We start from the raw sequence: 15,640 nt of genomic DNA, 5'->3' as shown, positions 1-15,640 counted from the left end.
AGTGTTCTTTAATTTTTTATAATGTGTACCCTGATCCTAATTAATAAAACATGTATATCTCGGCTGGAATTGTTTCCATCATTTTTCGCTGTAAAATTATAGGTAAATATTTTTAAATACAGTACACCAATATATATGTTCAAGTAGATAATTTTTAAGTGCAAGTTAATTCCAAAAATGATTTTTTAATTATTGTTTTTGGCAGTTATTTTGCATGGGACGAAAAATACATAAAGGCAGAGACGGGAAGAGAACAAAGAGGTGTGAAAAAAAGTTTGAGAAGCTGCAACAGGGTTGTTTTTTTTTTTCTCATTGGAACCTTGTGAATTTAGCGGCTAAATAATAAATGACTAATTCATAATATGATTGTTTATTTATTTTTTGTTTCATAAGTGGAATAATTTTTCTTGACGATATGATACTGTACCTCAGTTGTGAAATCTGATTAGTGAATGAGGAACAACGTTACACACTGAAGACTAATGAGGGCGATAGATCTAGAATCGAAACATACTTCCCAGAATTCATCTACGCGCAAGCGTACAGGAAGTTCCTCGTGTTCATCGCCATCATCTTCAATCGAAAATATCGAAAAATGGCTTTCCTCAACGTAAACCAATATCAAAACTATGGTTCATACCCATCTAACACAGGTTTTGATAGGTCTCAAGGGCAAAGGGTAAGTAGATATAATATTTAACTACACATTTTCCCCGGTTTACCATATAATTTGTGTTAAATATGGGTTGAATTCTCTCGTTTCAGAACCACCAAATGGGCCAGGGTAGGACGAGCGGCGGCGCTGGTGGTGGTGGTGGAGGCGGAAGAAACATGTTGCCTTCCGAATTCGGCACCAATGGCGAAGATGAAAAGCAGAGAGTATTGTAAGTTGATCATAAATGTGCACACCTTATTTTAATGTGTGATAATTATATTTATTTCACGCTTTATACAAGTATTTCAATCATGCATGATCTGTTTAGAAAAGTGAGTGTTGGACTGTCTGAGCAAATGAACAGTTTGCAGAGAGGCCTAGCGGTTAGACATTGTTGACTTCTTATCGGGTCGATCTCCCGTGCCATATGTATTTTATAATTTAAAATGTGTATTTTCCATTGTTTAATTGTTCAAAATATTAATTTCCTTTTAAGACGGCCAGTCTTATGTCATAATGTGTAACATCCATTCAACAATACATGTCATGCTTTTCATTTTTTGAACAAGCAAATTATGAAAATAAGAAGTATACACCAAGACTGAAAAAGTAAACAGAAGGGGATTGGGAACCACTATAAACACAAAATTAGGTATTTCATTGATCTAACTAACTGAACAATGTCTTCATTATTATCTACTGTCAATAATTAAGTAAACCACGAGCCTTTGTTTTTTAAAAATCAATTGTATATATTATCTCCAACATAAATAATATATCTATTTTGTATATCATGTCATGCTAGAAAGATTATTTTGTAGAAGCACTACATTTTTAAGTGTGCATAGTTAATAATTCAATCGTTTTCATAACATGTACCGTACATAAATTTCCAGGAAGTGCGTAGATTTAATTGGAAGTCCACTGTTTCATCAACTTACGGCAATATATGTGTAAAATATTTAGAATAGGGAAATCACATACACAAATGTCCACAGCACTAGGCATATCATTATATCACAAATTCTTTATTACTTGTTTTGTGTACGCTAACTATTACAGTTATAGCATTTTTTCTTGAAGAATACTACTAGGTTTTTGTACCCTAGGACAATTTTAGCATTTTTTCTTAAAGAATACCACTAGGCTACGTTTTGTGTAAACCTACCAAGTGAAAAGCCACCGAATAAAATATAAAAATAAGAATGATTAGGAAGGTTTGTTATGAATAGAAAGAATACATTTAATCCACAATGCACTGAAGTAAATAATACTTGCCTTTTCATTGGAGGATAACTGTTTAATTATTCATAAAATGTAATTATTCATATATTATTAGTAGCTTGACATGTACATTATCATTATTGGAGAATATAATATTGTGGAAGCTGAAAATGATTTTAATACTTTTAAATAATAAATGAACTATTCATTATTGAATTATGAGGATTTTTTTTATCCTATTTTATGATGGTTTTAGACCAGTTTTTATTTATAATTCTGTCATTATTATTAAAATAATCACAAAACAAACAAATAAAACATAAAAATAAATTAAGAAAAACAATTTGCAATAATTGATAATGTAATAAAGAAATTAGCATTGTCTGCCTGCATTGACTTGGTTGCTAAGGTAGATTCCAATTAAAAACACTGCTTAGTGGCATATAAATTACCTCTTCCCCAACCTTTGTTCCAGTCACCAGTTGCAACACTAGACATATAACAGTCTATAGAAACTAAGTAGTCTCTCATTTTGGCTTTTGAGAATTTGTTGGTATTAAATATTCCTAATACATTATTTTATACACAAAAATAATAGCTTTCGCTTATAGAATCTGATACAAATTTATATATTCATGATAAAATACTATGTGATTAATAGTATAGTTAAAACAAAAATATAATCATGCAAATTGATTTCTTTGACAAACATCTGCATATAAATTTACTTGCATGTAATTTAATATTTATTATATTCTCATGTCTGTTACAAACATTTTGAGGCAAGGGCAACGACTATTAGAACAAACAGCATGAAACGACAGCATATAAATGTAGGATCCATAATATCAAGGTCATGTCGAATTTGTACTTAACTCTGGCATGTTATATTAGTGATGTCAAATTCATCTAAGAAATCTTACACTTCGCCATCAATAAATGTTCAAGATAGACCTCTAGTTTTAGCTCATGTTCAAATATTTTTTTTTTCTTAAAGTGTGAATAAGTCACTCAATCAACCCGAATTTGTGATTGTACCTACAAACCGTGTACAATTCATGATAATTGGTCAATAAATTCTGAAAGGGTTGACCTATACATGATGTAGACTACTTGATTTTGTGTCAGTGCGAGTCTTTAGAAGTATTTTCTTGCACAGAAATAATTTACATGGATTGAGACGGGCCATTGCATTTTGTCTACGGGACAGCATGGTCTTATGTGTGTAGAAAAACATAGGTATTTAACAATTATCCATGAAGGCTGGATACATACAGGATATATCCTACTTGATTTTTTGTGCATGTTGAGAAGTGTGGCGTGCTGCAAAATTCACTCGCATGGAAGTTCTGCGTAGAAAACAATGATTGTACATTTAAGGTTATCATTTTGTTGACTGAATATCAACAGCACATAAGAAAGCAAAACTATACTTTCACATCAGTAGTTTCACCTAGTTCAATCACAGAAATTCGAAAGAACAGTGTTTTAGATCAAGTAAGCTTTAACCTTGTTAATGGCATTTTTACTGCATCTTGCAAGTTCTTGGCTTTCAATCCAGATGCCTGGGCTTATATTCTGTAGAATTAAAAAAAATTAACAGATCAGATCGGATGCAAAATGGCATTGAAAAATTGTTTGACTTAAATCAAATTCAACATACAGATAATTCATTCATGGAAAACACAACAATTTTATGTGTAAAATAAGATCGACTTAATCCACATTCGCACTGGACTTTTTTTGGTAAAACTAACCAACACGTTGGCTAGTTTTACCATAATTAGTCCAGTGCGAACAGCACAGGAAGTTTACCTGACAGGAAACTTACCCAAGCCGCGCGGTTAATTTAACCGAGTCCCGCTTGCCCAGGAAAACTGACCAGGTTAGTTTTACCTAGCAGGAAAGTCCAGTGCAAACAGCGCGAGTCGGGTAAACTTCCCAAGTCATCACAGTGAATGACCTTCCTCAGGCTGTCAGGCAATTACGCATGAGCTGTGACCTGGAATAAAACGTCACACACAAACATCTTGATTAATTTCGCGCGTGTTTGCTAGTGTCTTGATTTTGAGTAATTTTGTCATTTTTTTCACTTGTTTACTCGGTTTGTTTCAATGGCCTATTTATATGGAGCATTAATAAATGTGCTTTCGTTAATTGTTTTGCCACACATACCGGAAGTGAATGTCACGATTTAGCGCCCCCAATAGTTGAATCTATACGAATGGTTAGTTTCACCATGGCCTGTGTTAAAACTAACCACGTCGATAAATCCCAGTGCGAACGACAGGAAGTTTACCCATTGGAATGTTACCCACAGTCTCGGTAAAAATTTCCCTATTTTAAATCCAGTGCGATTGCGGCTTTAGAAATTATTTGAATTAGGCAAGTTTCAAGCTAGGCAAGTTTAACTGTCTTTCTGTTTTAATATATAATAGTTATTTTTACATGGATTATTATTTTTTAGGTACATCGGCAACCTGGCTAGAGAGGTGACTGAAGATCTTATACTGCAGTTGTTTGGAGCCATTGGACCCTGTTTGAACTGCAAACTGATCAGTGAAGTAAGTATGCTCCATCCTGCTTCTCATTTACCTGGGCAGCATTCTACAGGTGAAATATAAACAGGTGTAAAAATATAAACAGGTGTTGATCTACCACTTAAAATTTTCAGATATTGTTAACTTAAGTGCTAACATTGAGATACTTGTATATCTGATGATAATACTTAGAGAAGTTTAACATGAATGTAAGCATTGATGGATGAAAAACCATTAACCTAAATGTTTATCTCAATCGACTATAAAAATAACCAACTGGGCTTGGTTGCTCCTTGATCTTTTAAAGAGTTGAGAGAGAGAGAGTTCCTCATTTTGAGTTGATTGTATAGCCTAGAAATATGTGAAAATCGACCAATACCATTTTTAGTCTTTTGCCTTTATTGTAGAAGCACTTGTGTGTTGGTCAAGTGTTAATTGTAACTGCAGCTATTTTGGAATTTTAGTTTTTGTAGAAGCTGTTTAGGAAGTTGCGAGCATTGATGGAAATAGATAAAGGTGCTTTTCCTCCTGGTCATTCATTGGATTCAGGATCAGTCATACACAACCTGCAACCTCCTCCGCTCTCTGAGGACTACTAATATTTATGTGTAATTCATCGCTACCCATTTTCATTTTGAATCATTCACTTCCTGTTACGTTATTGATTCTGCACTCAATTCCAATGACCAGGAAAATAATGCCTTTACAGTTATTTCTTAACTGTGTGCTATATAAATAGTTTAACCAAAGAGTGTAGAACTGTAAGAGGTTTGACTCTCAAGGGTTTTCGTTGGAACGCAAATCCTATCTCAAAAAAGTACTATCGCGTACTAGGATGCCCCCTAACTTGTGGTTGTACTTTCTTAACATATCATTATGTGCATACAAAATCAGGGCAGTCAAACCTCTTGCAATTCTATTACCTTTGGTTTAACTCATACCTTATTGATTACATTGTAGTTTGATGTTTATAACATTGGTAACTACAACTACATCCACTGACCCAGATAACTCTCGGTATATTTGGGGTATTGAATAACATAGAAGTAACATACACTTTTGAAACCACAAATCAAAATCCAAATTTAGTCTTAATTATCAGCCATGTTTATAGTCGCTTAAGTTTATGTAAAGCCCTTTCCACATTATCAAATCTTCTTTGACGAAAACCTTTTGTATGCCCATATATAGTCATGATGTGCCCATATATGGTCATAATGTGATGACATCATGACCATATTTTAATAGGCATGTCACATTTTTGTAAAGTACAATTTGAGAGTCTCAACAGGGCTTTAAACATGTTATGCCTATTCAAAGTGTAATCATCCTGAACTATCCATGCGATGATTTGCCGTGAAATAGCATGCAACCTCATATATTAATCATCCGACCATCCTGGCTTGAAATAAATAACAGAATTTTTATTCCATTGGTTGTCAATCACAATAACAGACATTTTACAAAAGCAATCACGGACATAAATATTAACTAAGTTTGAATTGCGTTTTTGAATGGTATTAAGGGTTGGCTGCATCCCGGCCTGGCTAATGTCTATCGGTTTTCTCAAGCTGTTGTTGCTACTTTTTGCAGTGCTTAGTAGTTAGGCTACTGATTTATCTCTGGGTGGAATCTACTGACACTGCATTGTAGGAACAATGATAATTTGATGCTGTAGACCAATGGTTTTTTTGGCCTAAATTTAATTTTATTCCTCTTTCTTCCTCTAAAAATATTAAGGCCTTGTTCAGACTAGGTGGATAAACCCAGCTCAACTCACCGGGTTTATCCACCTGCCAGTCTGAACTAGGTGGCTTATCTCAAGCCGGGGCTGTGTTCCTATAGTAACTAGACCTGGTGCACCACCGCTGTCTCTTATACACATCTAGATGTGTATAGGGTGGGTGGGTGATAACATTGGTAAACTCTAAATAATAAGAGTGGATTTTTGAGGATGGGAAAGTGGGTTAAAATGGTGGGTGGAGGACCAGCTTTAGACTGGGTGGAAAACTCAGCCCACCATAGATTAGGACAACACATTTTCTAAAAAATCTAAAGCCAGCCACACAGTGTACTGATGTGTGCTGACGTTTGTTGGTGAATGCATAAATTAAAAAAATCAAGATCGTCATCCGGTCGGTCGGATTTTTTTTTTTTTTCTTTAGTAATATCTGAAATAGGATAGACCTCAAGCTGCAGTCCCTATGAAGACCCTAGGCCTAAGGTCTCAAAGCTTGTAGGCACCACAATAGAATGATGGCAAGCTTGCCAAACAAAAAATAATCAAAGTAATGATGGATTAAATACCAACCAAGTGTATGTTGAAATAAATTTAACAAAAATATATCAGTTTAAAAAAAGTTTTATTTGGCTTCCAAATGTAAAATAATATGTGTATCAGATCTACACGATCACGCACCAGCAGGTCAAGCAAAACCATACTAAGGCTATGAAAAATGTCTACAAACAAGCGCCCTCTATGTAATACAATCGAATAAAAAAGAGAAAAATAGTTTGTTTATGGTTGGCCTAAAACCGTAACAGAGCCTAAGTCTAGCTATGTACCGACTTTAAAGCGATGGCTGGACCTAAGCCTGTTTTTATTTATTGTCCAATATACCGTAATGAATATTATTTTTGATTCAAGCAACCACTAGCTGTACATTAGTAAAGAATATTGTAGGCTAGGCCTGGATCTGGTTGTGGCTTGACAACTCAGTGCGAGAGATCCGATGTTGTGTGCATATATCGTTGTCGCACTCGGTTCTCAAATTTATGCCTTATATTTTACCGATTACATGTGCATCTGTGGCCTGATTTTGATAAAAATACATGTCCATTTTAGATTTTATATTCTAAATGTTAATTTTGGCAGTGGTATTTTCTGGAATTTGTACTTGCAAGCAGGGATGTCACCACGCTGGTCGGCGGTGGACGGGCCCGTCCAGCACTCAACATTTCCGACCAGGATTTACAGGCTCCCGACCACCACTATTATTTACCTAAACACAATAGACAAGCTAAATTGATAGATAAAGACAATAAGAATACAATAAATGTTTCCGTGGTTACGTTAATTGTAACAAAATACTGCACTGCCCTGCTATTCATCGCTAACTTAACAGTAGGCCTAGGCCCAGTTGAGTCATAGCGAACATCGTGGGCCGGCATGACACGGTTGCTCTGGTACACATTCAAAGTTTAAAGTTGAAATCGTCACCATTCAAGTGTTTTATTATGAGATCATGGTCCGGGGCAGGAAGATTATTAAAAATTTACGAAACCTGATTTATGTTTTATTTCTTTACTTTCTTTTCATTTTGTATTTTAAGTTTTTCACTTTTAATTATAATTGATATATAATGTGTGTAAATGGACAAAAAAAATAAATAAATGAGTGCACATGAATCAGTGACATACACATTCATCGTGGTAATCGTCAAACATGTGAAATTACGGCAAACAATGCGGCTGGGTACAGTCGGATCGACGCTTTGTCGCCGGGATTTGTTCATTATTATTTTTTAATCTAAAACAAAGCATGTCAACTATTGAATTTAATTAGGCCTACAGTAAGTCTCATCTTCATCTGTTTTGTTGCATTCCTCAAATTCTGGCGTGGCCTAGGCCTACCTGGGCCTAGCCAAAAAAAAATCGCGTCAGCTAGCCTTGGGCCTAGGCCTGCTCAACTTACTTAGGCCTTTTGGTTTTTAAGAGCTTTCACGAATACGGCGACCCCCACCCCTGGGAAAATGGGGGGGTGGCACCCCACCCCCGGGAAAACGCGGAATGATCGCCGACCGGCACTTCAAAAAGCTGGTGACATCCCTGAAACAAAATTTCAAAGAAAAAAAAATTGGATTAGTCGCGGAGGGCAACACTACATTTTTTTTTTTTGGCCTGATGAGTGGCGTGCAATGGATTTTTTTTTTTTTTTAGGGCTCAGCCTGCCTTCGATAAGGCTGACAGCATTGCGTTGCCAAGCGCTCCTAAAGAACGTAGATTGATTCTTCGGCTAAAATTATCGACGCAATGTGTACACAGATTATTCCATGCTCTCTGAACAATGTCTCATGTGAGGCTTAGGAAGTGGAATTACTAGGAAGTGGAATTACTTTCAGATGCAAGAAAAAAATCGAGGAATTTAAGTGGATTTTACAGTAAAAACCAAGCCAAAAATATTAAATAAAATTTTTCTTAGTTACGGAATTCCAAATTGAAATTGGAAATTTTGGTTGGGCCTCTTGGGATCTGCTTGCAGCCAGAACAGTAACGGATACATTGTCCCAAATCTAACTCGTATGTGAGAGTTATTCCAAGAGATCAGCGATCAAACTCCAATTAAGAATCTGATGCTTGCCAAGTTCGAACCAAAGTATAGATGCAAAATCTACCATACCGTGACCCTGAGATTATAAGGCAACTATCTTATATCCACCCAGCTACAGCTCCACTCATGTGTAAACATGCTTAAGTCCACAAAGTCTCACTAACAAGTTTTCATTCATGGAATCATGAAAGCATAACTTATTGCATCATCTAATGATCCTTATGTTCCCAGCACGGGTCAAAGGTTGAATGTAATTTCTTGCCGTCATACTCTAGCTGCTTTTCTCATTGCAACAAGAGTTTTGCCAGTGGTGTAATGCGATTACGTCATTGACACATCAGCAATCTTGTAATGATGAGAATCTAACTCACAAATGTACATATGATGTATGCGTATAGTATTTGTGAATTCTCAGATAAACATTCACATCCAACTCATAAACCACCACCATCATAAGTGATTTGCATGTTGTTTCACAAATTTATTACACTTGATTGTATCAGCATGAGTTACTTCCCTGTCCGTTTGAGATTGAGCATGTCGTAGCGCAGCTTGTCGTAAGTAAAAATCGCAAAGTGCGAGACTGGCTTTAGTAGCATCCAGTATCCAAGGAAATAGATGTATGCCTACCACCAGTGTTGATAACATGTTTGCTCCTGTGTTTAATATTTGTGGGATTTTTTTTTTGGAAAAAGCCCTCTGTTGGTGGCTGGTACATAAAGCTTAGGGATCAAGCTAATTGCCTACAGATCCAAGCTGTTTATACAAAAACCAAGATATTTATCAAAACTAAAAACAATTGCTCTTAAACTTTATAAGACTTTGAATCTAGTTTATTTATTGTTAAGTTAGATCCTATTTATAGGGCCAGAAGTTTGCAGCTGCATAATCAGTGGTCTGTGGTATTTTAGAGGGAAAATATTCTTTTTTCGCTATGGGTACCTAGTTTAGGCTATATCGATTATGCATTTGGTGCCAGAGGCATTTTCTAATAATGATAATTTTATCTTTGAATGCACAACAATTTTTAAACATTGGATTTCCCATCTAGTTATATTTTTTATTTTAATTTTTATAATTCATTCTCAAAACAGTGAATCTCTTGCTGACTAATATAGGTAAAAATGATGCCTCTAAACTAAGTCTTTAAATGAGGTTTGGAGATTAAAATTATTTGTTGCAGTCTTAAAGTGCTGTCCAGACGATTACATTACCTCATGATCATGTATAGGCACATAATGACAAAACATGGGCATATAAGGCCATATAAAAAAAAACAACAGTTGATCATCCTAGTTTTTTCACAAAAGGAAGAAAGAGGCTCTTTTTATTTTTTATTTTTTATTTTCTAAGACGCGTTACCGTATTTATTTGAAACACCACCCTCACCCTCAAAACACTAAATCAGAAGATGAAGACGCTTCGTACCGTTAGACTCTGAATCCAGTTTTTTTATGTTTCGCTGCACTATCTTTAACAAAGAGTATTCAAACAGCGGATGGGCTCAATTCTAAATTAATCCAGCCGTTTATGAAAATGTCGTAAGCCATTAACAAAGTGTGTATTCTAAAATGGACACACAACGGCGGCGTAGATATTTTTATTAAAATAAATGACCTCCTAAATTCTGAGAGGTCAATAACGAACGACGATAGCTGGAGGACCAGCAGGAGGCAGCGATGCACCACGAAAACGGAACTCCTAGGCCTAGATTGGCCTAGATTTTGGTAAAAATTACGAACAAATAGTTATTTTACAATATTTGTGCCAAAATATTAAATAATAAATAAATCGATGCGGCCTAAAAATAGAATGCGGGCGGGGATGATCAACTGTTTTTTTTTTTTTATATGGCTTAACAGTTTTTTTTTTTTTTTGTCGTCAATTTGAGTAAACTGGATTCATAGGATTTGAACATAAGGAAGACCTAAAGTTTGCAAGTCAAAAGCATGTTAACCACTGAGTTGTACTGTAGCTTCCCTCCCATTTTGTCCTTTGAATTCTTGATGCTAAAAAGAGGTAGAAATGAGTGCCTCAAATCAATAACAATAACATCTATCATAAATTATGGGAAAACATAAAAATATTAGAAAAAATGTATTAAGAAAGAAATCTATTAGAATTTGACCAAATATTTAGTCAGTTGACACAAATTTTAATACAAAAATCCTTATATTGGTTTATAACCAGCAATTCGAAAGGTTCTGTAGCTTAATATGGATACAGTAGTGTACTCAAATACAAGTGAAACTCAACAATTAACATTGTGGCTTGTTCAGGTGTAAAGTTATTCTTGACTATTGCCAGAGAGCTGACAACAAAAGCGGTCAAATCCCTGTACATAATGACATCTAGGGTAAACAAGAAGCTACATTGAATGTATACTTTATATCACAATTCAAAAAATTTGAAAAGACTAGTAAATATTTTCCAGAGTTATTCATGTTTGTATGGTTGTCGAGCAGACAACAAAAGAGGTCACATTCCTGTACATAATGTCTTCCATAGTATACAAGATGCTAAAATTAATATATACTTTAAAATCACAATTCAAAAAAACATTATAGGAAGAATAATAAATTTCATCCAGAGTAAACAGGATGTTACCATGAATGTATAATTTTAGGTCACAATTCAAAACACAAAAAGAAAAACAATTTTAAAAAGAATAATAAATGTATTGTTTTTATAAACCTGGTAAACATTTCAATGTGTGTTTTATTTTCAATGAGGTGTAAACTGTCTATTTTCAAGTATCAAAATACAACTACATCATGACTTTGATAGTTGCTTCCTCATTCTGTGTTCTGATTGGCGCGCACTCTGACGTCTAATGCTGGCTAAGTTTTATTTTCCATTGGGTTTTCCATGTGACATTCGGTAATTTTACAACCAACGGACGTTAATTCTCCTTTATATATATTATTTATCTTACTAAATCAAGACTACAAAATATTATTTGATGAACAATCTTTTCACATGTGTGTATTGCCATTGAGGACATCGTTTTTTGACATTTTAAATGAGGTAAAATAATTGTAAATGAAAAATAGCTAGGCCTAGTCTAATTAATTAAAAAAAATAATACAGCAGTACAAACAAGTTCCTGTAGTGGACAGCGAGTGGAAGAGGATCGTCCCATGAAGTCAAGTGTACGTTTTTCTTATTGAAAAACAGTTCCATACTTTAAATTAACGGTCTAAACTCGTGTTTGCCATTCACAAATTATCAAACAATACATTGTTTATTCCAGTAAGCTACAGCAGTCTTTCTGCACATACAAATAAACAACATGCTTTTGCTTCGTAGGTTCGCTTCGTGTAGCCTTGCTTAGATTGTTTATATCAGGCTACGAAGCCTGCGCGCAAGTTAGATTGTTTGTCAGGCTACGATGTATCTACGAAGCCTGCGCGCAGGTAAAAGTGCAATATTTCACGACTGTACTGTACACCCCTTCAGGTATTTTAATAGTTTACGAGAATTAAGGATATTAACCATAAAAGACATTTTCAAACAGTTTTCTCTCATCTTACAAGTTTACCTTTGTAATCATCTTCAAAATAGACATATTGATGTCAATATCCCTGAAAACAATTCACATTATTTTCGCTATCTTGCTGTCTTTAGCCTAGATGAATTTGAAATCATGTAGGCTTAAGTTCCAGTTTTATTCTGGCCCAGTTCTAGCATCTTCTTTCAACCTATTCTGCCAATATTCATTTAGAAGATCGCGCTTAGTTAGAAATAATATGCCAGTAGTTAACTTTTGTCGACTTTTGATGAATGCTTTTATTAGCTTAAAAGAAGTTGAGTTCAAGTACCTGGCGCATGTCATCAAATTTGTATGTTTTTAGATGAGCTTTTGCATTATGCAATGAAGCTAAAAATATACGTGTACATTTGAATAACAAATTTATTGCATGCGACTCAAATGAAAGTATGTTTGGCAGACTTAGGAAATGTTTGCTTCTGCATTCTCTTTATTAACTTAAAGTTGTCGTGCATTGAGGCCCTAGGTATACAGTATTTCACTAAGTATTAGTGTTATAGTCCATTAAAAAATTGAACTTAGCCTAACTTAGATTATGTTGTACAACCTATTCAGTTAGATTTATATTTGGGGACAGTCCTTGCTCATTATGAGAATGTTATGTTTATGAGAATTATATGTTTAATATTCTATGACGCGATTGTCCCGGAAGTTGAACAATTGCGTCTGTATCATGCCGGTGCAAATAATGTTGTGCAGTGTTTTACAATGCTGTCCGAGTTGGCCTTAATAAAGAATCAAAGAAATTTTTTCTTGCCAAGTAGTGGACATTTAATTATATAAATACATTCCTGTAATTCGTAAGTTTAAGGGTTTTTGTAGTCAAACATATTTCCATTCATTCAAGTTCAGTGAATTACCTACTGTATGTATATTGGCATATGATGATGACATATCATACACTCATGTATGCACAAATCATGTTCATGGGCAAATCACACAATATCATGGGTGCATCTTGTCCATATATGGGCAAATGACATCCATCCATATACGCCAAAATAGGCTTTTGCAAGTAGAGGGGACGTCTCTTTAATTTTGATTATATTGATATAATTTATATTTCTTTTTGTATTATTGTATTGAAATGTTAATTATCTATAAACATAACATTGACCAAGAGAGAGTATTGAGAGTATTGTCTAAACCTGTAATATTACCTTCACAATTGCAGACATTCATAACCATAAATATATTATATTTGAAAGCATGTACAAATAAAATGCATTCCATAAAATTACTTAATTTTAATCAAGATATTGGCAATGCAAAGTAATCATTCAAGATTTTTATGAAATATGTTTTTTTTTTTTTTTTTTTGCCTTTTGGAAGTTGGAAAATTAAGGGCCCAATTGATATTTTGGTAATAATTTCGTTACAGGAATGTTTGGCATTGGGCCAGGCCAACGTTAGTGGTTGAGAGGTACAAGTAATCAGTTTGTTGATAATTGATTTTTTTTTCCTTTTACCTATTTACTTCCTTCCCGTGTTGTCAACTAAATCATTCATGTTTCTAGAAGAAAACCTGCTAACAAAAATATTATTCATGAGAATTTTTATGTAAAGGCATGATGTATGCATGATGTAAATATTTTAAAAAAAATATTTTAAATAATTGTGGCTTTGGTAGATTCATAGTTTCGAAAAAAAAAAACCTTTCGATACATTCTTATTGCGTACAAAACCTTTCGTGTGGGAATTAAATTTGTTTCTACCTTAACATGAGCCCTTGATAATTCTTGCGCAACTTTGATGACACCAAGTTTAGAAGCAGCTGTTTATATTAATGACTTAACAACACGAATGATATTTAAAGATTAGTTAATTAAGGAAACAGTGGAAATGTATGATAAACATAATAGAAAATAGTTAAATTAACAATTAATAAGTTAAATTCTAAAAATAGTGATTATAATCTCATGTTTTAATCAACGATTGACAGAAACGTATTATAAAAAATAAGCGGAATTTAATTTCAGATATATTACATTGCAATGTTAGATTTCAAATCTAGCAGATAAATTTCAGCCCAATTTTTTCTATAATTAGCCAGTAATTTTGATGCTACAAATTCTTATCAAATTTTATTAGCACATAAATTGATGATGCAGGGTTAATGGTCACAATGTATGCGTGGAAAATATTAATAGGCAGACAGTAACCTGTGAGTTATTATTAGTTTGTGATGTCATGCACACATGTTGAAATCTATTCTGCCCTTGAAATGCCGCTGAAGAAGCGAGCCAAAACGGTGCAAAAAGGTGTAGTCATAACATGTCATAATGTTATGCCATAAGCCCCTAAAAGACTAGAAATAAATCAATCTAGAAATGAAATGTTTAGTAATTTTATTTAAATGTTTGAACATGTTGCAGAAGTCGGTAAACAAGCCTCTTAATTTTTTTTTTCTTACCTCTTGCAGCATCTTGGCAATGACCCCTACTGCTTCGTTGAATTCGAGACTCGAGCTTCAGCAAAGTTAGCAATGGACGCCCTCAATGGAAGGACCATTTACAATAAGGTTGGTATCAGTACTCAACTGTTTTGAGGTACTTTTTATTTTATGTTAGAATCTGTTTTTTATATAGAATATTAGAATAATTTTATTAAGTATCACCAACAATCGCTTTGGATGTTTCCAATTAGCTAACAAAAAATTAAGAAATAAAATAAAATCAAATAATATAAAAAGATATTACAGCCAAATAGTAGTAGCAAAACCAAGCCTTCGAGTATAAAGTTAAGTTTCTAAGGCGAGATTTATATATTGGTTTGCTAAAAAAAAAGGACAAAAACTTTCTTTTTATTTAGCAACTTGGTTCTGCCAACAACACATGTACGAGAAAATAAAGATAAATGAGGTAAAAAAAGTAATATAGGGTACCCTCAGCAGGGTTCTCACCAGTATTTTGGAGTGTGGTCGGTGGCCACGCCCACCCTAGGGGGCATGGTCACCGACGCCACCCTCACTCCGGTTGAAAAAAAATCATTAATTTTTTTATAGCTATATGATTGAATGTACCCATAAATCTGTGGTGTACGAAAACCATATCTTCCCAAAAATAATATTTTTGCTTGATCAAAAAAATTATTTCTACTCATTATTGAACAACGCACAGATCAAATCGACGGCAAATCAACGTGCATGAGGAATCCCCGAAATGGTTAGCATGTACTCCTGCATGGATATTTTGTAAACAGTTACGACTCAAAAAGATTGTATCACAAAGTTTGACATTCGTAAATAGCTGTGTAATTATAATTTTTTGCTTTTTTTATTAAAAGTATTTGACTTGGTACAGTTTCCTTCAATCATAAAATGAATTATTAAATCTTTGTGT

The 15,640-nt window shown here is 34.1% G+C and overlaps 1 protein-coding gene across 1 annotated transcript; it reads left to right on the top strand.

The window, feature by feature from the left end:
• Nucleotides 1-519: 519 nt before the first annotated feature.
• On the top strand, nt 520-14,866 carry LOC117102527 (nucleolysin TIA-1-like). The gene is made up of 4 exons (XM_033242811.1): nt 520-679; nt 766-884; nt 4,347-4,443; nt 14,722-14,866. The coding sequence occupies exons 1-4, from the start codon at nt 596-598 to the stop codon at nt 14,845-14,847; spliced, it is 426 nt and encodes a 141-aa protein (XP_033098702.1). The 5' UTR covers nt 520-595; the 3' UTR covers nt 14,848-14,866.
• Nucleotides 14,867-15,640: the final 774 nt, after the last annotated feature.

The sequence above is a fragment of the Anneissia japonica genome, unplaced genomic scaffold, assembly GCF_011630105.1.
Source record: "Anneissia japonica isolate Jap-2015-1 unplaced genomic scaffold, ASM1163010v1 scaffold1489_len2284818_cov182, whole genome shotgun sequence".
Taxonomy (NCBI): Eukaryota; Metazoa; Echinodermata; class Crinoidea; order Comatulida; family Comatulidae; genus Anneissia; species Anneissia japonica.
Note: the sequence above shows the minus strand (reverse complement) of the source record. Positions and strands in the feature narration are given on the sequence as shown.